We start from the raw sequence: 25,841 nt of genomic DNA, 5'->3' as shown, positions 1-25,841 counted from the left end.
CTATTCATTAACTCTTAGCCTCTCCTGTCTCATCACCTCTTACCCAGACTGAAGCCCAAAGCCTTCCCTTTTCAAATCCCAGAGTCTTTATTGTTTTTTAAAGCATAAGATGAGCCCTCTAAGAAGTATTCCATCCTCATTAAAAACTAGCTTTTAAAATATCACTTTTCTTCCACCTGAATCTATGTTGTCACTCACCTGTTTAAATTTCTTATCCTCTTGCCCTCAGGATATAATCCCAACTCTTTCTTCCTTCATTCAACAGACAATTAAGCAGATTTTAGGTGCCTCAAAAACTCTTTCCTGGTGAATAAGAAGCCACAGTCTCTGCTGTCATGAAAATGGTGAACTAATGCTGAGGAGGGACCAGCAGAGCTATATATTGCAGCAAACGCTATCAAGGAATGGGACTGGATTCTCTGAGCTAAAATAAGAATATATGTTCTTTAGATGGAGGATTGTCCCAATTCTGTAATATTCCGAGCACCCTAAACTCAGTGGCTTACAAACAAAAGCAGTTATGATCTCTCTTGATTGTATTGGTTGACTGGGTTCAGCTGGGTGGTTCTTCTGATCCATGTGATGTTGACTGTAGCTGCAGTGGGTGGAGGTGGGGGTGGTTGGGGGTGGGGCAGTGCTTGAGTAACTAGAACCCCTAAGGTGTTGGGCTAAGATGATTGGCAGTTGAGTCTGGCTGTCTTCTGGAAGCTCAGCTGAGATTGTTGGCTAAAATAAGCACACATGGTCTCTCCATGTGTTTTGGGCTACTTGCAACATGGCAGCTGGATTCCAAGGGGGAGCATCCCAAGAGAGAGTGTTCTAAGGAAGGGGAAGCAGAAGTGGCCAGGCCAGTGAAGGGCAGTGGGCACAGCTCTGTCTCTGTCATCTACTGAAGGTTAAGGCATGTAGAGGCACAGTGCCAAGTCATTGTGGGAAAAGGCTACACAAGGGTGTGAACACCAGCACATGTGGTTCATTGGCATAACCACAGCTAGAGAAGAGCTCACTCATTAAGGAATGCATTCATGCAGAAAAGGGTGTTGAGATCAGAAAGATGAGTCTGAATTAACCTTGCTCCCAAGGCATCCACACAAGAGAACTTGGCTTCTCCCCAGAGAGCAAACAGAAGACTTTTGTGGTTGGAGCATGGGGAACAGGAGGAGAAGGCTTACAGTGAAGCTGGGTGGGACTTGCAGAGCAAATTAATTAGATTTATCTGAAATATAATAGGAGGTTATTTAAGGGTCTTTAGCAGGAGGAGTACACAGTCCAATTTGAGTTTTGAAAAGATTCCCCAAAGCACTGTGAGCAGAATAGGTGGGAGGGAGTAGGGGGTGGTGCATGGGAAGCCAGGTGCAAGGTGACCACAGTAGTTGAGCAAGACAGTAGGGTGGTTGGTGCCAGGGGGTGGTGTCACAGGAGACAGGAAGAAGTGAAGGGACTCGGGAAGCTTTCTGATGGTCGCTGTAGTGGGACTTAGTGAAGGACCGGATGAGAGGAATGTGAAAGAAAGAGATGCCAAGGATGGCTCCAAGTTTTCTGGCTAGAGCACTCCTAAGCCAGTGGGATCAGCGGAGGGGATACACGAAAAAGAATCAAGAGTTCATTTGTGGCATGCTTTTTTCTGAGATGCTTATGGAGATGTTTAAATAGAGGTATCAAGTAGGCAACCTGAGCTCAAAAGCAGCTGAACTGCTCTTCATTGGCCTGCAATACAATCTTCCGCTTATCCTTCCAGAACCATCCTCTCCCATCCCCCCACACACTCTATGCTGATTCCTACCGAATGGCCTGCAGTTGCCAACTGGCTGTATTTCATTCACGGCTCTCCTTGCCCTCTGCCTCTCTATCACTCTCCATCCATCGCCTGGCTACATCCTGCAAGCTCTGCAGGTAAGGCCCTCCCTCTCCTCTGCCCCGAATCAGGTTAGGAACTCCTGACCTGATTTCCCAGAGCACCTCCTCATGGCCCATGTTGGATCTCATTCCTCCCGTTGTATCTGTGCACATCCTCCAGCTCCCGCCTGGAATGTGAATTCCTTAAAGCAGGAAGCGTGTTGTGTTTAGGGTTGTGCCCCTAGCAGCAGTAAGCACTCAATAAATATTTATTGAATGAATGAGCCCAACGATGACTCCAGACTCTTCTTGCTTCGATTTGTATCAAATACTAGATCCAAAATAAACGTCTCTGAGATTCCTCTCATCAGACACCTCCCCTTTCAAGGAGCTGCAGAGACTTTCTGCTGTTTGCTGCTTCCAACAGAATCTTGGTGTCCTCTATTATGTCTTCTCTTGCTCGATATATCCAAAGAGGAAGCATGTTCAGTCTAGATTCTGCAGGGGAATTAGAACAGCTTCTATGCACCAAGGGATGCAAGATAGGGCAGGTACTGAGGGGTAAAAAGGAAAACGAAGGAGCCTCTAGTCCCTTCACACAGCTGTCGGCGCAGTGGGGGAGGATCTTCCGTGGCTTTTAGGAAACTCCGCAGTGGGGTCATTTAGTCACTTTTAGTTTACACACAAAAACTAGACTGTTGCATAGAGCCAAAGATGCCAAGCTCTCAAATGGGGGGTGGGGGTGGGTGGGTACAGGCTTTGAGTATGCAGATCCATTACTACAGCCGATTTTGTGCAACAAGACTACTCTATCATCTTTCATACTTGGAATCATAAAAAGGAATGAGAACAGAAAAATGAAACTGGATGCTACTATTAGGAACTCTAGGTTGAGATCAACTCATAACTGGGAACATGAGGGCTAGATGGAATCTCTAGCCTTACATCACTGGGCTTTGTCTGGGGAGTCCATTGTGAAGGATAAAAAGGAATCATCACAATCAGAGGAATGCTGGGAATATATTGTTGAAGACTGAATCTAGAAGGTAAGGTGAAGTTGGGGATTTAAAGGATTTTAGCTCTCCTGCATCAGCCTATTGTTCCCCTCTCAGGACTATCTTAGAGATGACAGCATGAGGGCTGCCTGAAAAAAAACAGGACCCAGCAGAGTGAGGGAAGCCAGGCAGCAGTGGCCACTATTTGAAGTGCAGAGAGCGCTACCGATCCAGACTTTCCAAAAGGAGACCCAGAGTTATAAGGAGTGACAGCTTAGTAATTGCCTTGATTGGTGAAGTCTGGTACAGAAGACAATGTGCTTGATTAGAGATCCAAGGGTCTCTAGTTTCAAAATGATATGAAATGATTTGAGGTCTCTGCTCTAACACAGTGACTCTCAAATTTTTGCATGAATCAAAATCAGCTGGCGGGTTTATTAAATCAGGCATTTCCGATTCAGTCGGTCCGAGGCTGGGTGCGAGAATTGGCATGCCTATCAGGTTCCCAGGAGATGCTGAAATGGTCCAGAAACCACTGCTCTCAAGCTTGGCTATATGTTTAGACTAGCTTAGGGAGCTTTTTGGGTTACAGTATTTTAGTTTGAAATGTTTCCCGGATTTATGGAGATTTTATTGACAAATAACTTTGTGTATGTGTAAGGTACACAACTTGTTGATCTGATGCATCTATAAATCTCAAGTGGATTTCCAGCATAGTCTTAGTGAAGACACCTCCACCCCATCACATAACTGTCATTTCTTCTTTATGGTGAAAACATTTAAGACCAACCCTCTTTGTGCTATATTGGAGTATATGATACAGTATTATCAGCTACAATCACATTATATAGTCATTATATCCCTAAGCTTGTTCAACTTATAACTGGAAGTTTGTTCTCTTTGACCAATATCTCCCCATTTCTCCTACCCCTCAACCTCTGGTAACCAACCACCCCTTGCTCTGTGTCTCTGACTTTGTCTTTTTTGGATTCCACAGATAAGTGAGATTAAGCAATATTTGTCTTTCTTGGTCTGACTTATTTCAGGAAGCGTAATGCCCTCAAAGTCTGTGCTTGGGGGGAGCTTTTTGAATTTACCAATATTGGGGCCTCACCCCCTATAGATTCTAATGTAATTGGTCTGAGGGCTGTTAGAGCTTTTGTACTTTATTAAGACCTCTCTGGGTCACTCCAGTATGTCTTAGGTTATAAACCACTTCTCTAAACTGCCCTCAGGTTAATGAGTAAGTAGATTTTTAGTCCATCCATTGTATTACCTTTCTGCAGAAAAAGCAGAAAATTGATGGGACAGGTGCAAAGTCAGGTTGGCATTCAAGGCCCACACGTACATCACCTAGTGGCATATTCCCAGGTTTGATCCTGGGTGTTGCAAACCAAATGTTAATGAAGATTTGTTTCCTGCCTAACTCCCTAGCATTCTCCACTTGGGTGGGATGAGTTTTTTCACTGCCTTCCCAGAATGCTAGGCTACAAGATGTTTTCTTGGTGTGAATCAGTGTTTTCCAAAATGCGAGAAAACCCAGTGCTACCCTCCCCCACCAGTGCTACCAGATATCGGCAGGGGTGGGGTGGGGTGGTAGGGCTCCCATTTTGGATATTGATGGATTCAGCACCAAATAGCATCAGGCAGCTCCTGCCTTCTTCTCCACCCTTCCAGGAATGATGCTAACTTGCTAAGTGCTAGTCTTCACCAGGAGTGACCATTGTCAGGAGCAGTGAGTGAGCGCATGGCAAACCTGGCTTGAGTCAGATCTAGCTAGAAAGTATTAGCATTGATTGGTTTCATGCTTTTGTTTTTTTTTTCTGGTTACCTCCTCTTTATGGCAGGAGATAATGGCTTTTCACCTAAGATTGAACATATTCATTCCCTTTTCAAATTAAGTAAAAGTTCAGTTATACAGAATGAATTAAGTCCCAGGAACACTCCATAGTACGTCTAGTTAAGAACACTATACTGAATACTTAAAAATTTGCTGGGAGGGTGGATCTCATGTGAAATGTTCTTATCACAAAAAAATAAAGATGGAAGGAGGAAACTTTTGTTGGAGGAGGTGGATATACTTATGACATTGATAATGATGAGGATTTTGAGTGAACATTCACTACGTAACTCACTGGATTATATACATCAAATATGTACTCAGCTTTAGGCCAATTACACCTCAATAGAGTGGTTTAAAATATATAAAGAAAGCAGAACTCTCCAGATATGAGCCTTTATTTATCCATCTGGCGTCTGCTACTCTAAAACTCAACCAGAGGTGTACCATAAATGGAATAAATCTCCATGGAAAATTGAAAAACAAAATAAAGCAAAACATAAGGATGAATCAAATGTTTAAGACCGTAAATAATCATCGTGACGCAGAGGGTGCATCACGACAAAAGAAACAGGTCTCGGAGCACCTGGGTGGCTCAGTGCCTCAGGCTCAGGTCATGATCCTGGGGTCCTAGGATTGAGTCCTGCATCGGGCTCCCCGCAGGGAGCCTGCTTCTCCCTCTGCCTGTGTCTCTTATGAAAAATAAAATAAAATCTTAACAAAACAAAACAGGTCTCTTACTATGGGCTCAAGATATGGAAACATTGTCTTGTCTAAATATTTTTCTACTGTTTCAAGGATAAGGATCTCCATGCAACTGTGTATGTGAGGAGGGGCTGCTACCATCACCCAAATCACCCAGCTTGTATCCATGTTCTGCTTTGTCATACTCGGTGGCAGCTCCCACCACCACCCTGGCTGGAGCCTGAGGCTATGAAGGCCTGTAGCACATGGTGGTCCTGGTGTTCCTGAGGTCCCATGAATGCTCCTCTAGTGGGGGCAGGGGCCTTCCCATGGTCTTATAACCTTCAGAGTCATTTACAAAAAATCTGCCCCCAGTATTTGCAGGTTGGTTGCATTTGGAAATCGACAGGATCAAGCTGCCCTCAGAATGACTGTGCATGTGCATGTGCAGGCATGTGATGAGTTTCAGAATCAACCAGCACTCTCTTGTCCATCCGCAACACACAAGAAAACTGGAAAGCACCCACAAGTTGGTAAAATAAATTTTATTTGTTCATACAAAGAAATAGTATGAATTACCAGAATTTCTTTTTCCTAGAAACATCTTTCTCTGTGTAAAAGTAATTTGTGTTATACATAGGACAAAATACTTGATTTAATCTTTTTGTACATATTGGCTATTCTAACATCCAGGTTATAGAAGACACACTTGCTAGAATTTGCACAGTATTTCTCAGATTACTGGGCTGAACCAACGCAGTCATAAATTAATGTTACGAAAGTGAAAAAAAGAATTCTAACCACACCTTTTCGGTTTCATTGACCTTCCTTCTTGAGAAACTGGAAAAGAAAAATGACACGGATGTCTGTGTCAGTGTAAATGACACGGATGTCTGTGTCAGCATTTGAGATACACGCTAAAAGTATTTCTAGTCTACTGGAACCTTCCATTTTCCTTTCTTATAAATATCCTGGCAGGGTCTGAAATGATTTCTCCAAAGATCCAATAGTATATATTTGTCACTCAAAATGACTTCCAAAGAAAAGTCCCACGAAAGAGACCATGTCCCTTCCTCCATCATCCAAATTAAGTATTTATTATTCCATCACTATACCTAAAATAGCTTCCCAGGGACCACCCATCAGGTTACCAGACTACAGCACAAACACCAGGACCATGAAAACCTCCAATTTTTGTTTGCTAATCTTTAGTTTTTTAACGAGCAAATGAAAATGGAGAGGAATCAAGAACCACCCCCCTCCCCAGAGTATCATCAGAGCTTTTCCTGTAAATTGGGGGAAAAAGAAACCCACGCGTGCCCTGGGACAAAGTGCCAAAACATGAACTGGTGTTTGTCTTCTAGCAGCTAAGGACTTGAGCTGGTGGCCTTGGAGATTGCTAGAACAGGAACTCAAGGCTGAATTGTACGCGTCGCTTACCTTCGGCAGGAGGAACATGTGTGTGTGCTCGGGCTCCTATAATAACTATCATATGATGGGGTGTATCCGCCGGGCAGATGTCGTGTCTGGAAGGGTCAGGAACTGTAAGCTATCAGGCCCCTACGAAGAGATGCACGGCAGCTTTCATTTATTTGTCTTCTACAGAAAAACGTGCGCTGGTCCGTCCTTGCTAATGACCAACATCTGCTTGGATTCAAGGATTTGACCCAGAATAGAATCTTGACTCACTTCAGTGTTCATGACTCAGTGACCCTTCTTCTATCGGAAGACTTCCTGTTTCCCTTGCAAGGCAGGGGATAAACAACTTAATCAAAACTGTCCCGCTTGGAAAGAAGACAGGGACCCAGAGGGGAAGGAAAAACGTGTGCAAGCCTTCCTACTGCTTTGTCGCACACCCTCCTCTGAATTTCTGCAATCCTACAGCATGAGCCGTGCCGGGGCACCGAAGTGGCCAGAAGGCGGGCAAGGCAGGGTTCGGTGGGCGCTTGAGCACCACTTGGGAGAGGCTGGGACTTCAGCTCTGAAATGAACGGAGCATCTGAGGAATGAAATGTATGGAGCGCCCCGTGCCCATCCTTGATGATCGTTTTGCTGCTTGGTGTGCGCTAGTCATCGTCTGGGCTGACACACGTGTGGGCAGATGCAAACCAGATTACCAACAGGACATCACTCACAGACCAGTGACCTCAGTTTGGAGAGATGAAGGATTTTCTCTCTCTTTTCATGCGTGTTCTCTTGCTCTGTCGGGCAAGTTATCCCCATCCAACGTGCAAAAGGGTCTTTGCAAATAGCACACCCCAACCATCTGGAGGATGTGTGTATCTCCTCACACGCCTTGCTCAAACTACCAACTCGAATGAAAACTCTTTTAGGGGAGAAGCATTCTGGTTTAAGAAAACAGGATAGAGTGAGGATGTTCATTTTGTCATCTTGCTATATGGCTCCCCGACGGCCACAGGCCAGTCATTAAAAATAATCTCCAAGGGCTCTCTCAACCGGGAGGGGTGGGGAGAGCAATCTGCATCCACAGTGGCTACGCTGGCAGCCTTCCGGCTGGGGATCTAGCTCAAACATCTTCACAATGGTCAGCTCGGCCGCCTTCAGGTAACACGGGGCCAGCTTTCTTTTCCCAGCCTGTCTGTGCAAGAGCCACACTTGGTTCTTGCTGTCTGGCTATTGGCTACAGACTGTGCTGCCCATCGGCGATGAGCCAGGAATTTCGAGGAGAGCTCCAGACATCAAGCAACGAGCCAGGGACTCTTCTTCTGACGGACTGCCTGTCTTTCTGGTACTCTTTGTCTTTTCTGCCCAATGAGGTGCTCACTCTACTGGGATGTGCCCCACGTGGGCTGGCTTGGCACCCAGCAGCACCTTAAGTGGGGGACTCTGATGGTGTGGGATGCACCTGACCCCTGTGGGTCCCGACCCCTGGCCCCTGTGGGTTTGTGCCGGTGCTTCTGCTAGCCTAGGGGATTCTTTGGTGTGTCGAAGCAGAACTGTCTGCCTGGAGAACCGAGCGTGGTGCACTCGTGCAAATGAGAGGTCGTCTTTAGGTCTAAAGCAGCACCCAAGTGTCTCACACATGTGACCTGGGCAAGACGGGGCAGGAACACCTGCATACACTTCAAGCTGCTTAATGAACTAGGGACTGGGGCAGAAGATGCAGAGGCCATCTTTTGAAATTAAAAACTGCAGTCAATGGACCCTGGGAGGCCGACTCCAGATAGGAAGCACGTATCCTTGCAAAGGTAGTGACTTCCCTACCCCTGTGAGCTGGGCACAATCAGGGGGGCGCGGGAGCAGGGGGAATGCCTAGCCCTGGGGCCTGGCGTCTACATCTTTGGACACGTCGACAGCCAGGCAGGAGGCTGCGATGTGCCACAGGACCCTTCAGAGAGCCACATTGCTGGGGGCAGTTGGGTGTTCCAATGAGGGAAAGAAGCTGGACCCAAGACCCAAGACCCAAGACCCAAGACCCGAGGAGATGGCAAGTGAATTCAGACAGCGATCGAAGGCTGCATACCCGTAACAACCAAAATCTCAAGTTGTGCTTTTCTTCTTTTTTTAAATATAATGGGGGGGGGGGGGGCGCGCGGCAAAAAACCCCATAAAACAAAAAACAAAAAAACCCAAAAACAAAAACAACAACAAACTCCAAAACAAAACACAAAAAGAAATGGAAGCACCATCCATCGTGAGGGAAGGAAAAGATGCAAACACTTTGGAATGTTCACAGAGCATGAGGCTAACTCTCTACAGAGTGTGGCTAGGCAGCTTAGTGAATTAATTGCTTATGAATTAAAAATAAATTATTATAAAATAGATTTCTGTACATTTTACATACATATAATCTCTCTGGATATGTAAGCCAGGTTGGGAGGTCCCAGGGCCGCGGGGGCCATCAGTCCCAGCCGAAGTCCTGGCCGGTCATCTGGTAAAACTTCAAGTTGAAGGGCCTGTAGAAGTCGCGCAGCCTGCGCACCACGTCGCGGTCGATGTCGGGGTGGGTCCTGCCCTTGGTCTTGCCCAGGCAGTGGGGCTTGCTGCTGCCCTCGGCCTTCTTGAGGCACGGGAAGCCCTTGGTCTTGTTGAAGTAGAAGTGCTTGTCGGTGATGATCCTCTTGAGGCCCAGGAAGTCCTGCACGCGGCCCAGCTCGCCGGCCGGGTCGCTGATGAGCCGCTCCCCGCTCACGAAGAGCATCTGGCCGAGGGGAAAGTGGCGCAGCCAGTGCTCCAGGTGCTTGGCGTAGATGCCGATCTGGATGGCGCTCCACGACGTGTCGATGAGGCCCGTCGAGCGGTTCTTGAACGTCAGGCTCTCGAAGGTGGGGATGTCGGGCCGCTTGGACAGCGTCTGCGTGTAGTCCGAGATGGCCCTGGTCACCGGGTCCCGCACCACCACGATGAGCTTGGTGTCCTTGGACATGGCCGAGATGCGCGCGGGCGCCTCGCGGGTGACAAAGTAACTGGGCGTCTTCTCCATGGTGATCTGCCCGTCCAGGGTCCTCGGCATCAGGTCCCTGGGGGGAAGCAAGCAGAGCAAACTCAGCTCAGAAGGTGTCACACCTCTTTTGGGCTTTTGGGCACATGTGTCAATGGCAACACTTTACATCCTGGCTCGCTCTTATTAGAGGGGGACGGTGGTAGAAAGAGGGAAAAAATGCAAATGAAATTTATTTTTTCAGGTGTCCAGCTTTTTGACTGACCCCAGCATCTTTTTTTTTGTTTGTTTTAAGATTTTATTTATTTATTCATGAGAGACATACAGAGGGGTAGAAACACAAGCAGAGGGAGAAACAGGCTCCCTGCAGGGACCCCAATGAGGGACTTGACCCCAGGATCAAGACCTGAGTCACCAGGTACCCCTGCCCCAAGCATCTGATGTCAGAACATGGGCTCCTGGCTCCTGGATATGACCCCTTCTGACACCTCAGCCTCCAGAGATTTTACTGCTCAAGCATCCTCACAACCCTGCCCTCACATGTTCACCAAGCCTGGGCCCGTGTGAGTGGTGGGAACGGGAAGGGAGACGTCCTCCCGGCCCTGCCGTGTGGTACCCGCTTCAGCACAGTGACCACTGGCAAAAATGCCTTTACTGCAGAAAAGCACACCCCAAGGCCACCACACACACGCACACGGCAGCCTAAAAACCAGGTGAAATCAGATGGAACCATAAACCGATACAAACTTGCCAGGAGGAAATCCCCAAGACCCAACCCTAGAAGCTTTCAGAAATACTTTAGATTCCATAACAAACAACAAAAAAAAGACTCATATGATTGCTATCACGGCATTCATTCAAACCAAAGTATGCAGACAAAACTGTTAGGACCTGGGGTTGAGGTGGGGTGCAGGCCATGACCTTGGCGCCACAAAGCAATTTCGTGGTGGCAGTTCCCACGGACAACATAAACGGACGTGGAAGGTTGTGCCCTATTCGCTCTCTGAACTTGAACGTTCAATCATGGGAAATGGGAAGTGTCCACCTGCCGCATTCAGTTGTTGTGAGGCCTGCAAAGCCAGGGCCTTTCAGCCTAACTGCTAAGGGAAGTGGGCTCAGACATATGACTGCCTGGGGTTCAAATCCTGGCTTTGCCACATTTAAGCTGGGTCACCTCGAAGACCTGTCGTAACTTCTCTGGGCCTCCCCTTCCTCACCTGTAAAAACATAAGAGACAGTCCACCTCCTTGTCACGGAAGATTAACGAGGAGTAAAATAATGAATGATCATCGTATGCTTGCAACATGCTGGATACCTGGTCTGCTAACGGATGCTCCCTAGAAACGATCACCTAGGAGGACGGTGGTGATCAGCATTAACCGTGTTCGATCCAGTTTAGAGCACATGGTAGGACACAGTTGGGCACGTGTGTGTGTACTGGTGATTAAGTTTCGGGCACAGATGCACAATCTTCCATTAACTACGAGAGTGATTTCTGACTGCTTTCTCTACAGGCCCAGAAATTAATAATAATAAAAAAAGACAATTTCCACATCATTTCTCCCCACCCCCCCCCCAAATCATTTCTGACCAAATATTTACCTCTCAAGTAGGACATTCTGAACTTCCAGCTTCGAGCCACCCATCTCCCGAGACCACATCTCGGGTCCTGAGCATGTTTGTGAAATGATGATACCAAGTGCTCTATCGCACGAGGCCGAAAGGGCCCCACGCTGCGAGAGCTCCCTCCACAGCAAACCAGAGCGAGAAGGTTCTCCCTAAAGGACGGCCTCGCAGCGCCACAGCCGTCTCCTGCTTAAGCTAAAGCTGGATTGACCCACTTTGCCCATTACCCACTTAGGTGAATGTAGCCATGTCATCAGGCTAATGTGAGCGAGGATTAGAGAGAGTTCCCGGCGCTCAACAGATTTTGCATTTCACCCAAAAGCAGGTCGAGTCTGATAAAAGTCCAAGCGTTTTTTTTTTCCCCCCTGCGTTAAGCCATCTGCCACCGGCTGAACATTCAGGACCCACGTGCTACCACCACTATGAAAGGAAATCTAACCCCCAAAGTTCTTCAGGGCCAAGACAGAGAGGTAGGGGTGGGGGTGGGGGGGTCTGTCCTCAGGTAGGGCTTTGAAGTCAGGCTGCCGGGTTCGACTCTCCACAGCCCCACTGATGGATGGTGTGTCACCCTGAATACGTCACCTTACCTGTGTGTACCTCAGTTTACTCATCTGAACCATGGGCAAAATGATGATGCCCACCACCTAGGGTCTCGAGAGGACTGTTCCGCCAGCGTTGGTACTGAGCTGGTCGCTAGCTAGAGTCAAGAACATGTTATCAAGGGGCGCCTGTGGGGGGCTCAGCCGGTTAAGGGTCTGCCTTCGGCTCAGGTCCTGATCCCAGGGTCCTGGATCTCATGATCTCAGGGTCCTGGGATCGAGCCCCGTGTCGGGCTCTCTTGCTTCTCCCTCTCCCTCTCCTCCCTGTCCTTCAAGAAAGGCCTGGCAGTAAACCCTCAGTGGCTCGCTGGACCCCGGGCAATGAGTGAGCACACGAGAGACCTGGTAAAAAGGAAACGGGGGAGACTCACTGTCCTCCAGTCCGAAGGCAAAGCCTCCTTGGCCACAAAGAAAGATTCCCTGAACCGCGGACAGATCTCCTGAGCTTGATGGCTTATGGGCACCCAAGCCATTCTGGGTGCCAGCTCCAAAGGGAGCCCTCCCCCCAGGATGGTCTGGAACTTGCACACATGTAGAAAGCAGTGCATGGCCCCAGGACTTTCTGTGACTGTGCAAATGACAGCCAGGGGGCTCCTGCTGTGATCGAGACCATGCAGCCTGTGCCCACTGGAGGCTCTGGGAGGCTCTCCCCTCGGAGTGCGTGCTTGCAACCAGTGGCTGACGGGGAAGATGCACACCTGGGTTTCCCCATCATTTCCGAGGTGCCTCCCGAACCCCCCTCTGCTGGCTTCCAGGGGCTCTTCCATGGTGGGCACTGTGCTCAGACAGAGCCAATAGCCAGTCGGTGGGAACACAGCTTGGGAACTGGGTGGGGAGCCCTGGCACCGAACCTTCTGGCAGCTTGCGGATGGGTCCCCCCCTTCCCCCTTCAGCTGCTTCCTTCTTGTTTCATTCTCTAATTCTTAAACATGCATTTGAAGGCAAACGCTATTCAATATCTACAATGTCACGGTTCCTTGTTTTCAGTATAATTTATTAATTTATAAGGAATATAATTTATATATTTTTAAGGCATATACTTTAATAATTATATATTACATATAATAAATTATATATATTATATAATTTAGTAATTATATTCCTTAAAGAGCTGCCTATTAGCCATGGGTGTCGTAAAACACGGACTCTTAAAAATGAATGATAAATTAATTTTCAGTTCTCTCTCTTTTTTAAAGATTTTATTTATTTTTCACGAGAGAGGCAGAGACCCAGGCAGAGGGAGAAGTAGGCTCCCTGCAGGGCGAGGTGGGGGGGGGGCGGGCGGGGGATCCCCATGCGGGACTCGATCCCAGGACCGGGATCATGACCTGAGCTGAACGCAGACGCTCAACCACTGAGCCACCCAGGTGCCCCTAATTTTCAGGTCTCTAATTATATCCACCAGATACACGTTCTCATCATAAAACATATATTCTCTAATAAGCGATCTTTATCCACAGCAGATATAAATGTGCAAACAGAGGAGTAAAAGCCTTTCCCATTCTCTTCCTCCTCCCAGCGTGGCGCCCCGGCCCAACACTCAAACCCCTCTGGGCACGAGTGGTTCCAAGAAGAAAGGACGAGGACCCGGCGGAGGCCAAGACCCCTCGAGTGGGGCCCGCGAGCCCCTCTCAGCAGCCCGCGGCCCCTCCAGCCCCAGGCGGGCCTCCCGGGGGCCAAGCAGAGAGGCTGCAGCTTAATTGAGCCGCTCATTATGAAAGCCAAACTGCTCAAACTGCTCGTCACAGCTAATAATTATACGGCGCTTGGAGAAACTTCCACGTGCATTATCTGATTTAATCCTCGCAGCGAGCCTTTGAGGTGGGGCCTGCAATCCCCAATTTACTGAGGAAGAATCCGGCCCAAGGGGAGAGGGGGGCCGGTCGAGGCGGCAGGTGGACGGCTAGGCCAGCCCGTCGGCCCTCCGCGGCCTCCCCTCCACCCCTCGCCCTCCCGATTCTGCTGCACACGACGAAGAGCACCCGGAGCCACACACACCTGTCCTCCCTTTAAATAGACACCTGTATTTTTTTTTCTTGCCCATAGATTAGGATCTTAATAATAGGTATTTCAGTGCTAGAACCAGATGACTGTGATCGTTAATTGTTCAAATATGAGTCAGATTTCAAAACAATAGACCTCCGAGGTTCCCATTCTCCGGCAGGGAGCTGCCCGGGATATGGGATATTAGCGACTGTGGGCACAGCTCTTCCCCTCCAGCAGCCCCGGGCCCGCCTTCCCTTTTTATTGGGTGGGCAGGCAAGGACACCTGATGCTCCTGATGCCAATGCGGGTTGAGAGATCTTTTATTTTATTATCTTTTCTTTAATTTTTTCAAATTTAATTTATTTAAAAAATTTTTTTATTTCAAGGATTTTATTTATTTATTCGTGAGAGACACACAGAGAGGAGAGAGGCAGAGACACAGGCAGGGTCCCTGTGGGGAGCCCGATGTGGGACTCGATCCCAGGACCCCGGGATCGTGCCCTGAGTTGAAGGCAGATGCTCAACCACTGAGCCACCCGTGGAGAGCGTCTCAGGTGCCAGTCTGAGGAAGACATAGGCACGCAGCTGTGAGAACTGCCCTCCGGACGAGCCTAAGACACCCTGGATCTCTTAGGATCACCCACCCCAGAGAGCAGACAGGACCCCACTTCTTTAATGAAACTGAGGAGGCAAGGCAGGCATGTCAGCTGCCCAAATCCAGCAACGCCAAGCACAGTGATCTTCTGGGACCATCAGGGACCCCAAAGAGCTGGGCCTGAGCCCTGGGTGGGTCTGGAGGGGGTATGGCAGGCTTTCGACTTATTTGTGGATATTCATGAGAAAGCCAGGTGCCACCTCTGGGGTGGCTACATCCTGGTGGCGTACTAGGCTCACGGAGAGGGCTCTGAACTAAAAGCCTGGGCTTCATCACAGACCACCCCCGAATCAGGCCCCCTAGCGCAGGGGGCCCCAATGTGGCAATTGCTTAGATGGTTTTCATGTGCAGCCAGGGTCGGAAATCAGTGTTCAGTGAAACCTGCGGAACCTGTCATACACTTGTCACACACTTGGCCACCTCCGTGGAGACACCATATGAGGGGACAGACAGCCACGTGGTCCAAAAACTCCTTTCCCCTCAAACAATACTGCGAACCAAATGGAAGTCCTTCAGCGACTCTGAGACTTCATGTCTGTGTCACAGGCTTAGGGTGAGTCTAGGGGGTCCCATACCCTCCGAGGAAAGCGGACTCGGTCCCAGAGCCAGCAAGGGTTCCTTCCACCTGACAGCTTCCACCCTGCAGAGAGTTACCATGATCACAGCAAATAAAATATGGTCCAGGTTTACTGCAAAGAGAAGGAAAGGAGGTTCGAGCCCCTAAATGCACGTGTGCACACGGGGATGCACGCTCAGAGTGAGTCACTGAACACAAACCAGGCTACCAGTGGGGCAAGAGGCAAACTGGAAGAACCAGAGGGAGATAAGGCCTGACCCGCAGCAGCACAAGTCAGATAGCATTAGCTGACGTCAACAGAAGAGAGGGAAACCGGTGAAGGACAGCACAGCTAACCGGAAGGCCTGACTGATGCTTGTGCCAAAGCTTGTGGCTTCGAATGAACTCAAAATCTCTCCTCTTAAAAACAAAAACATAGGGCACCTGGGTGGCTCAGTGGTTGAGCATCTGCCTTTGGCTCGAGTCGTGATCTCGGGGTCCTGGGATCGAGTCCCACATTTAGGCTCCCCACAGGGAGCCTGCTCCTCCCTCCGCCTATGTCTCTGCCTCTCTCTGTGTGTCTCTCATTAATAAATAAAAATTTTAAAACAAAAATAAAAGAACACCCCAAAAAACCCATGAAACCAAGATGAAGTATATCAAAAAATGACCGCTGGGCCCTTTCTGGCTTTTCTCATCGTGATAAGGTAAGGAGGGCGGCCCCAATCAGGTATGAGGATTTAGAATCTCCAGCCCCAGGACGCAGGGATACCTGTCTGCCTGGGTCTGCGCCAGACAGTGGAGGAGGCGACCACTGCCACCTGCAGAGTCACCTTCCCTCCAAGCCCCAGGGGGTTGGAGGTCACGGCGGGAGAAGCAGAGTTCACAAATGCACATCCCCAGTCTCTCGGCCTGGCTGTCCTGTGTCCCTGCTAAAAGCCGACAGACAATTAAAAGCACACCCTCAGGCCTCAAGAAGCAGGAAATTCGGCTGCACCAGAGAAGCCCTCAAAAGCCCGAGAATTGTGACAAGGCCCTCATTCTCCTTCTCTGGTTTCTTTGTCTCCTCGGGCGTGACATCCCTGGCTCCCCTGGTCCGGCAACTGAACTTCTTGTCTGAACTGGCAAATGACACAACAATAAAAAGGCAGATTATCAAAATGGATGTAACCTCAGCAAAGTCAAGCAGATGCCGGAGACGTTTGTGCACAGCAGATGCGAGTGAAGGCATGGAGAGAGGAGACAAAGCTGCAAGCCATAGTGCGTGGGGAGGGCCCGGCGCCCACCAAGACGGAAGAAAACCCAGGGAGAGCCTCGACCATTCGGCCTGCCCCTTTCTCTTCTCCCATTGGGAGAATGATGTCTTCACTTGGTTGCAGAAATAACCCACATTTTCTGAACTCCCAAGATTTTTTTTGTTTTTTCTTTAAATTCCTTTTTAACTTGCATATATATATAATAAATAAACCTGGTGCCCAGCTCTGTGCATTTTGACAGATGCACGGCGTTACTACCCCCAAATCTGTCCTTGTGCTGTTCCCAGCAACCACCTTAGAGCGGTCTCTGTTCTGGTTCTGGTCCTGCTCAATGGTCCAACTGAGATGTCCCCCACCCCATCCTACCTCCCTGGCCACATCGCTGACTTTATGGGCCTCAGGTCTGCTCTGTAAAGTTGGCTCGGCCGAGGAGGCTGCTGTGCTCTGCCCATTCGAATAAACTGCTCTGATGACCGTCCCCGGTGGGGACAGAGGCCAGGGATCTGTTCTGCTGCATAGACACGACTTTCTTCCTCAAAGAAGCCCACGCCCAGCCTCTGAGAATTCAAAACACACAGGCAAACAAACAGAACAGTCTTTACAAACAGACGAATCAAGATTTCTAGAAAGGTTACACCCCCCCACACACTGAAAAAAATGCCAATAAAAACCCACCACCTGATTCCTAGTCCGTGCACAGGCCCCCCCTCATCTAGGAAACACAGGATGTCACCTTCATAAGGTAAAAGCGAGCAGAAGGCCCCCCGATGAACCCACAGGCCATCAGCAGCTAAACTGGACAGCACTGGGATCGGCAGAGATGGGGGAGACGGGACATGGAGCCGATGGGGAGCACTCAGGATTTTCGGGCAGCGAAAACTGTCTGTGTTGGTACCAAGGTGGATACATGACCATCATGCATTTGTCCAGGCCCACGCACGCCAAGAGTGACCTGGGACGCTGTGACATGTCCAGGCAGGTTTCATCACTTGTAAGAAATGTCCCTCGTTGGTGGGCGATGTGCGTAGCGGGAGCACACCTGCACCTGTGGGGGGGGGGGGGGGCGTACAACCACGAGCAAGCCCAGGCCCCTTCCCCTCAATTTTGCACCGAAATTCCAAACTGGTCTCAAAAATAAAATGTACTTCAAGCCACAACAATAATCACAACACTGAGATGTCTTTGGCTTCTTTTTTTGTGAACTGTGGATTTCTCCTGGGGCGGGGGGAGGGGGGGGCTCCAGCCTCTCACCCGCCCCAGCCTGGGCCACGACCCTGGGTGTCCCCTTCTCGCCACAGCCCTTCTATGCTTCATCTCCCCTGAGCTGAGGGCTCTTCCTGGGGTGCAAGGAGCACAGCAGCTTGGCCCTTCACCCCCCACCACCACTCCCAACCCCCCAGAATAAAAGGAAAATCGAAGTCCTAAGGAAAACTGAGACTTAAAGGAAGTCACAAGCTTCACTGAAGACATGCAAGACAAGGGATGAAAATATGGAGCTTTCTGCCTTTAAAATACATGTGAAAAAAACACTCTTATTTTATGAAAGGACATCCTGGGTCACTGGAGTGTCTCAACTGCTCTGCACCCGTCTGGCGGAGCTGGGGCTACCCTGGCCCCTCTACTCCCAATGGAAGGAAGTGAGGGAGCCAGGGCCTGGGAGAGGGAAGCTGAGGGCTTTATCTCAGGCTCAGTGCTGAGTGCCTCAGTCTCCCCATCACTGGGAAGCCAACTTGAAGGGGCAGGAAGGGCACCTGGGGGTGGGGAGGGGAGGGGAGCAAGCCAGACAAGTCCTGGAGGGGAAAGTTGCTGGCAGGTTGCAGGGAGGGGGTGGTCTCTCCGAGGTTTCCGTGGGCACTTGGTACCTGAGGCCTAAGGCTTAATTAAAGCATTTTCAAGGGCACCAGGGTGGCTCAGTGGTTGAATGTCTGACTTTGGCTCAGGGCCTGATCCCCAGGTCTTGGGATAGAGTCCTCCCTGCAGGGAGCCTGATTCTCCCTCTGTCTGTGTCTCTGCCTCTGTCTCTCTGGGTCTCTCATGAATGAATAGATGATAGATAGATGATAGATAGAATCTTAAAAAAATAATAAAAGCATTTTCAATAGAAAAACCCAGGGGCAAGAAAGAGTAGGCCCCAGGGTCATCCCAGCCCTGATCACTGACTGCTGTTTGTGTGGTTGACAAGTGTGGGGCAAGGCCCTTCTTACCTTCTCTGAAGGCCTGGCTACCAACCCTAAATATCCAGCACCCCAGAAACCTTCCCGGTGTCTTGCTACCTGGCGACCATATAAATCACAGTGCACCTCCGGGGGTCTGTCTGTCTCTCTCACTCATACACACACACACACACACACACACACACACACTCACTCACTCACTCACTCACTCACTCACTCACACGAGCTGCAGCCTATCCCTCCCCTTTACTCTCCTACAGAGAGACCAGGAAAGAACTTCTGGAAACCCTGACTGTGGCCAATGCTGGAGACGCCGGTGAGCCTCGAACTAAGAGGTTGTCACTCTGGGGAAGTTTCTTCTTTAAAGGCGCTTTCTTCCCCTGGAGGGAGGAGGGGTGGGAGCAAGATCCCTATCAGCCCGGCCCCTCCTTATCTGGAACCTTCTTCCTGTCCTCTGGAAGCTCAAAGCCCACCAGATCGAGCTCCCCTTCAAAGAGCCGCATCTCCATAAATAATTATCTCCATTGTGTGGGGGGGGTGTGTGGAGAGAGACTGTTTGCATATCAAAGAATTCCTCAGGGAGGGTTTAAAAATAATTTAAAATGAAATTGTAAACAGTCTGTTGTTCTCAGGGTCTTTCTCCCCAAAGCTGGATGGGGATGTCCTGCCGGAAGTGATGTCATTATTCATGATAAAGTTTACTGGGCCTTCCCCTCCACCCCCTTCACCCAGGGCCTTTTATTTTATTTTATTTTATTTTATTTTATTTTAGGTAATGGGTAGAAAAGGGAAAAAAAAAAAGCTAACAAAGGTTAGCCTCCCCCAGACCTCCTCTCCCAACCCTCCCCTCTTCTTCCTCCACCCCCCGGCCCCCAACCCCCACTACAAGGATTTGGCCTCCATTGTCCTAGAATTTCAATACTGCTCAGAAAATGAAAAGCCCCCTGAATGCCATAAGGGGGTGGGACGCAAAAGAGCATCTCACTCCTCTGGGTCGACTCAAGATGCCTTTTATTTTGGCAGAAGCCTCGCTTCACAAAGGCCTGAGTTCCTGTTCCTGGAAGGGGCTGGGGGGTGGGGGGGAGGGAGGGTTTCAATTAAAAGCTAATAGCCTTTTGTGATGAGCTCTCCGGGGCATTGCTCGAGTTTACTGGACCTCACTGTGTGCTGGGGACCGATCCTGTGAAATCGGAGTCATCTGCGTCCCATTTCCCGGAAACACACACACAATTTTTGATCCTTAGAAACAAAAAGACTTTTCTGGGAAAGCAGACTTTTTAGAAAGTTTCAGCCCTGCCCTGGGGCGGCTGGGCGGTGGGAGGCAGAGCAGAGGATGCGGAAAGGAAAGCAGGACGTGCTGGAAGCCCCGGAGTTCCAGCATCCCAGCCACGCTTCGGGGATCCCCCGTGTGGAGCCGGGCTGGCCGCCCTGACCCTGGGGCTGGGACACTGTCGCAGGCTCCTTTCCTGGGGCAGGGACGACCTGGGGCAACCGCTGCCCAAGTCTGGAAACAGGCCTCCACCACGAGCTTCTGGAGCTTCTGAAGCACTCGGCTCGGCCAGGCCCAGAGATCAGAGATCGGAGGAAAATCACTACCCCGCACAGGGAGGCTGGGAGAGGACACGCGGAGCCAGGGAGGGGGCCTTCTGGTGCTGGGTCAGAGCCCTGGGTTCCGGTCCCTGCCTTGCCCCCGACAGGAGCCTCAGGCCCTGGACAGGCCCTCAAAGCTTCGGGCTCGGTTTCCCTCTTATAAACGTGGACGGGCTGGGGGACACCTGGGTGGCTCAGTGGTTGAGGGTCTGCCTTCGGCTCAGGTGGTGATCCCAGATCCTGGGATCGAGTCCCGCATGGGGCTCCTCCCCACAGGGAGCCTGTTTCTCCCTCTGCCTGTGTCTCTGCCTCCCTCTCTCTCTGCGTCTCTCATGAATAAATAAATAACATTTAAAAAAAAAAGTGAATGGGTTGGTCTAAAAGGATGTTCTTTCCGTGCTGAGATTCTAGAAGATGACCCCTCTACTATCCACCTTCCCCACACCACCCCTCTGACAGCTCCTCTCCCGGCCAGCAGTGTTTGACCCAAGGTGGCAAGGGTGAAGTAGAACCTCTCTAGTTATCTTGATGATTCGTAATATGCATAAACTGCACCGGGGTGGTGGTGGTGGGGCGCCAGTATAGACCAACCCCTAGGATATAAATCAGAGGCCAATGATAAAACACTCCCTAAATCTATGCACCCACTTGCTACTTGCCTGGTACCTGGTGGAGGAGAAAGAAAAGCAGAGTTCAAGGTCAGACTGTGTGGTCTCCGGCAAGCTGCCTATCATCTCTGAGCTGTCTTGCTTCATCTCTAAAATGGAAATACTGTCCTGCCTAGTTTACAAAAAAATTAAAAATAAAGTCAAATGTAGTTTGCAGGTGAACAGCCCCTTAAAGCAGGAAAACCCTGCCCAAGGATAATGTGGAATGAACCCCACCCTATCTCCTCTGGCAGATGCCCAAGGAGATACTAGGGGTATCTAGTATCTGGATACATACGGCCCTAGATACCCCTAGATACTAGGGGTATTTCTAGGGAAATACTGCTAAAGACAAACACCAAACTGGTTCTCAAATTCAAAAGTTAATGTGAAAAAACAAGTATTTGAGGGGTGCCCGGCTGACTCAGTCGATGGAGCTTGCGGCTCTTGGCCTGAGGTTGTGAGCTCAAGGCCCATGCTGGGTGTGCACATTACTTAAAATCTTTAGAACAAACAAACAACTAAACAAGTATTTGAAGGAGTGTTGGCTTCCTTTCATTCTTCACTTGCGCTATGAAGATCTCAAGTTGGGACCTTTGCGGGGGGCCGGCGGGGGGGCTGGCTAGGAACTTTGGGCACAAAGGAACATCAGGCACTTTTTGGGTTGACTTGACTGAATGAATGTGATGCTCCAAGCCAAAAAAGAATGGGAAAAGAGGCAGGAATATTTCTTTAATAGGAATAAACCTACCTGGAAGGATTCCCTCTCTCTTTTTTTTAAAAAAAGATTCTATTTATTTATTCATGAGAGACACAGAGAGAGAGAAGCAGAGACACAGGCAGAGGGAGAGGCAGGCTCCCTGTGGGGACTCAATCCCAGGACCCCAGGATCACGACCTGAGCAGAAGGCTGATGCTCAACCACTGAGCCACCCAGGCGTCCTGCTCTCTCTCTCTTTTTCTTTTTAACACAGCAGAGGATGACGCTTACAAGGAGCAGAACAGCCACAGTTCCCGGGCAGGGGTCCCCCTGAGGCTGATGTAAAGAAACAACCCAGCTGGCCGAAACCAGATCTATGGAGTGAAGACTTGATGTCGTCCGTTACTTTCCTGCCTCCTTGGTGTGCGGCCGGTAGGGTTTTGGGACCAGAGAAATCGCACTCAACCCTTGACTTAAGTTCAGGACAACGGCTCCATCCTGCTCTCCGCTTCCCTTCTACTCAACAAACAGAACCCCATTTTATGGTGATCAAGTGAAACCGTATAAAGTGAATGAGGTCAATAAAGATTCTGAGACAGAAGTTTAAGTGAGGCCTAAACTAAAGGGAAATGAGTACAAATAAACTTCCCTTATCACAGGCTTTAAATAGCTCAGGGACATTGTAGAGAGGAAAAGGAGGACATTCCACCCAGAGAGAACATCCAGGGGAGCCTAGGCACTTACACTTAAAGAAATGCTGACAAAGGAAAAAAATGCTGATTCTTATCGTACACCCCTTAGCGTCACCAGGCCGTGCTTCTTCCTGGTTGGTGTGACCCAGGGCTGGAGGCGGCCTGGAAGGGGTCTCTCCAGGACATCAGGGGAAAGGCACTGCCAATGGAAACTGCAAGGACACCCACCCAAGTCCCCCCACCCCACCCATGTTGGGATTCTCAGCTTGGGAAATATTGAAGTTCACCAGAGTCCATTTTCAGCAGGTGAAACATCGAACCTCCCAAATTCTCAGCCATCCATTTTCATGGTCAACCTTTTTCTTCTTCTTTCCCTTCTTCTTCTTCTTCTTCTTCTTCTTCTTCTTCTACTTCTCCTTCTCCTTCCTCTTCCTCTTCTTCTTTTTAATAAAGATTCAATTCATTTGTTAGAGATTACAGAGCCCCCCTTGCTTGAGCCTTTCGTGTCCAGAGACAGGAAAGATGGAACGTGCCAGAGGCTGAAGCAACGCTTCCATGTGAGTGCGTCTCATCGTGACTTTTTACATTCGATGAAACTCTCTGGGACTTTCCTGCTTGACTGGGTGAGTCTTAAAATCGCTGGCAATTCTTTGCTTCTAGACAAAGTGTTCTCTTGCCCGACCCGGCAAGGCCCACAAGGGAACAAAACCATAAGCACCAAGCAGATCAAGTGACGAGATGGTTGGTGACAGAGCAGCTAGGAATTGCCAGGGAGATTAGCCTTTTACCCTGCGTTAGCCTGAGCGGAAAACTAACCCCGTAACTATTTCTAAGCCTGAGGACTATTTCTAAGCACCAAACGTTCGGTGGAATCAGACTGCCCTCTGTGTTTTGTTGGTATCCGTCTGGGCTGTGAGTGTTCAAGATTTTTATCTTCAAAAGAAAACACAAGACAACAGCTAAACACGGGCCCAGGAAGCACTTGAGAGCAACATGCTCCGCGAACGTGAACGTGAACAAATGCAAGGAGATGAGCCGGCAGTGCCTGATGCTAAAGGGCTGGAGGCCGCGGTGCAAACGTGCAAGGAGGACTGGAATGATGAATGATCACCGCCTGCGCCAGGCTGGAAGATGGGGATGGATGGTCACAGTATCCCGACGCCCGGGGTGAATTCTGGAGCAGTATTTATGTATCAGGACACCTGTGACGTTAGGTGACACAATGACACCAGGAGGCCATGGGCACAAGGAAGGCCTTCAACTTGCATGCCACGCTCAAGCAGAGGACAAAAGTGACGTACAATCAGGGTTCCTTCTTTCATCTGCAGGACAGAGCCGAGCTGTGGGCGCCCCTCCCTAGCGGACTTTGGACGTGCCACCCGTGATGGCCAAGTGGTCACCGGTTCACGACAATGAGAAAAATGATCCTCATTTGCTGATTTATGTTGTTATTTATTATTTTTTAAAAGATTTATTTATTCATGAGAGACACAGAGAGAGGCAGAAACACAGGCAGAGGGAGAAGCAGGCTCCCTGTGAGGAGCCCGATGCGGGACTCGATCCTGGATCCCAGGAACACATCCTGAGCTGAAGACAGATGCTCAACCACTGAACCACCTGGGCACCTCTATGTTGTTATTTATACTATATATCATGTCGTGATGTATATCTGTTATTATGATTACCTGACCTTATTGTTGCATGTGGTTGAACTCTTTTGCTTATTGTTTGGCTTTAATCAGTACTAAAATTCCCTTGCATTCCCAGGCATCCAAGACATGGTGGTGGGTTGCGACACCCCCAAATGTCTCTCTCTCTCTCTCGCTCTCTCTCCTAGGTAGTAGCAAGAAGAAACAGACTAGGAACGTGAGTGAGCTATTTATAATGGATGATTAAGAAATTGGTGACGGAGGGTATGTATTATTTGTGGGAAGGATTCCTGCCCTCCAGGGGCCTACTGTGAATTTGGAGAGAAATTCTACGCAACAGAAGTTGACCTACAGATCCTGCATGCTCAGCTCAAAGTGGGAAATGTAGAAAAGAAGCACCCAGAAGGTGTGTCCTTGGGGATGACTGAAGCTTCCTTGAGCTACTTCCACCGGCAGTTGGAAGTGAGGAAGTCAAGAAGAAACGAGAGCCAAGTTTACGAAGGTAACACAGTGACTGGGCCATTTAGCCTGGACTAAAGACTTTTTTTTGGAAGAATGGTAAAAAATCAGGTCAGAAAGACTGGCGGGTGGGGGGGGGGGGGGACGGGGGGACGACACACACACCTGGGTGGTTCGGTGGTTGAGTGCCTTTGACTCAGGTCATGATCTGGGGTCCTGGGATCGAGGCCCGCATAGGGCTCCCTGCAGGGAGCCTGCTTCTCCCTCTGCCTGTGCTTCTGCCTCTCTCTGTGTCTCTCATGAATAAAAATCTTAAAAAAAAAAAAAAAAAAATTGGAAAACGGGCTGGCTGAGCCTATCCATCTCCCCAGCTCTCCACCCACACAGCATTCCACATGGGATGGCAAAGCACTGGCCTCTCTCCAAGGGGCCCCCATGTCCCCACCTCCCTTTCTCACCACTCCCCCAACCCTACTTCATCCCAGCTGTGGGCAGGCACCTGCACTTCCTCAAATGGGTCCTGAAGTTTCTCTCCAACCTCCCCCATGAACTTCCCCCCTTCTAGAATATTCTTCTCAGTCCTCCTCCCCCTAAAAAAACTTATAGGACACTCATCCCTTCCCCATTCTGGGTCAGCAATCCTTGCTCCCTTCTCATGACCATCACCCTCCCAGCACCCTCTGGCAAATATGTGCGTGTGTGCACACATGCACATGCATGCAGAGTTCTTAGCATGATCTTTATCTGTCTGCTGCTCACAGTGCTCAAGGGGCTTGAGACCTGGGCTGTGCCTTATTATCATGGTGGCAACACTAAGCTGCTGTTAGACGAACGAAGGGCACGTGGGTAAATGAAGAAACGCTAAACAGAGTTGGATTTGATCTGAGGCAATGAAAAGCCACGTCAAATGTAGGAGAGAAGTGGCACGAAGATGTGTTAAGAGCCATGGGGGGACCATGCTTCCCAGCAGAACATGTTAAAAACAGATTTGGTCTCTGTGAGCCTGTCAAAGACTGATATAAGAGCACGTAAAGAAATTTAGAATGAAGGTATCAAATTGTCCAAAAATACTTTAGAGCTGTTGTTATATGGACAAATAGTGTGTCCTTTTAAAGGATTGATTGTCTTCATTTTGACTTACATTATCTGATCAAATATTAATTTTTAAAAATTATCAAAAGTTCGGTATTGCACTAAGAAAAGAATCCATCCCAAAATGTGAATCATGAACCTTGATAGACAGTGATTCAAAGTAATCATTGCATTTATTTTAATATCCAGGTTTGAATGTAAAAATGTTTGCTAAATATGATTAATGTTCTCCCTGTTATTGAAGATTATGGTATGTGTATTAATATATTACATTTTTTTCAAAATTTAGGTTAAACCAGTAATTCAAGAAAGGCATTAAACCGCTATTAAAAACTAAATCAAAACTTGAAAAAAAATTTAGAATGAGCAAAAAGGGGAAAGCTGCATTGTGTAGAGTGCTTCCT

General features: G+C 49.1%; 1 protein-coding gene across 1 annotated transcript in view; it reads right to left on the bottom strand.

Annotated features, from left to right (window-relative positions):
- Window positions 1–5,885: 5,885 nt before the first annotated feature.
- Window positions 5,886–25,841, bottom strand: part of LOC121500554 (heparan sulfate glucosamine 3-O-sulfotransferase 3B1) — a 43,078-nt gene continuing 23,122 nt past the window's right edge. The window contains exon 2 of the mRNA XM_041772329.1: window positions 5,886–9,836. Within this exon, the coding sequence (XP_041628263.1) occupies window positions 9,218–9,836 (619 nt within the window). The 3' untranslated portion in view covers window positions 5,886–9,217. The remainder of the gene's footprint in view (window positions 9,837–25,841) is intronic.

This window comes from Vulpes lagopus, chromosome 10 (assembly GCF_018345385.1).
Source record: "Vulpes lagopus strain Blue_001 chromosome 10, ASM1834538v1, whole genome shotgun sequence".
Lineage (NCBI taxonomy): Eukaryota > Metazoa > Chordata > Mammalia > Carnivora > Canidae > Vulpes > Vulpes lagopus.
This window is presented reverse-complemented; position numbering and strand designations above follow the sequence as displayed.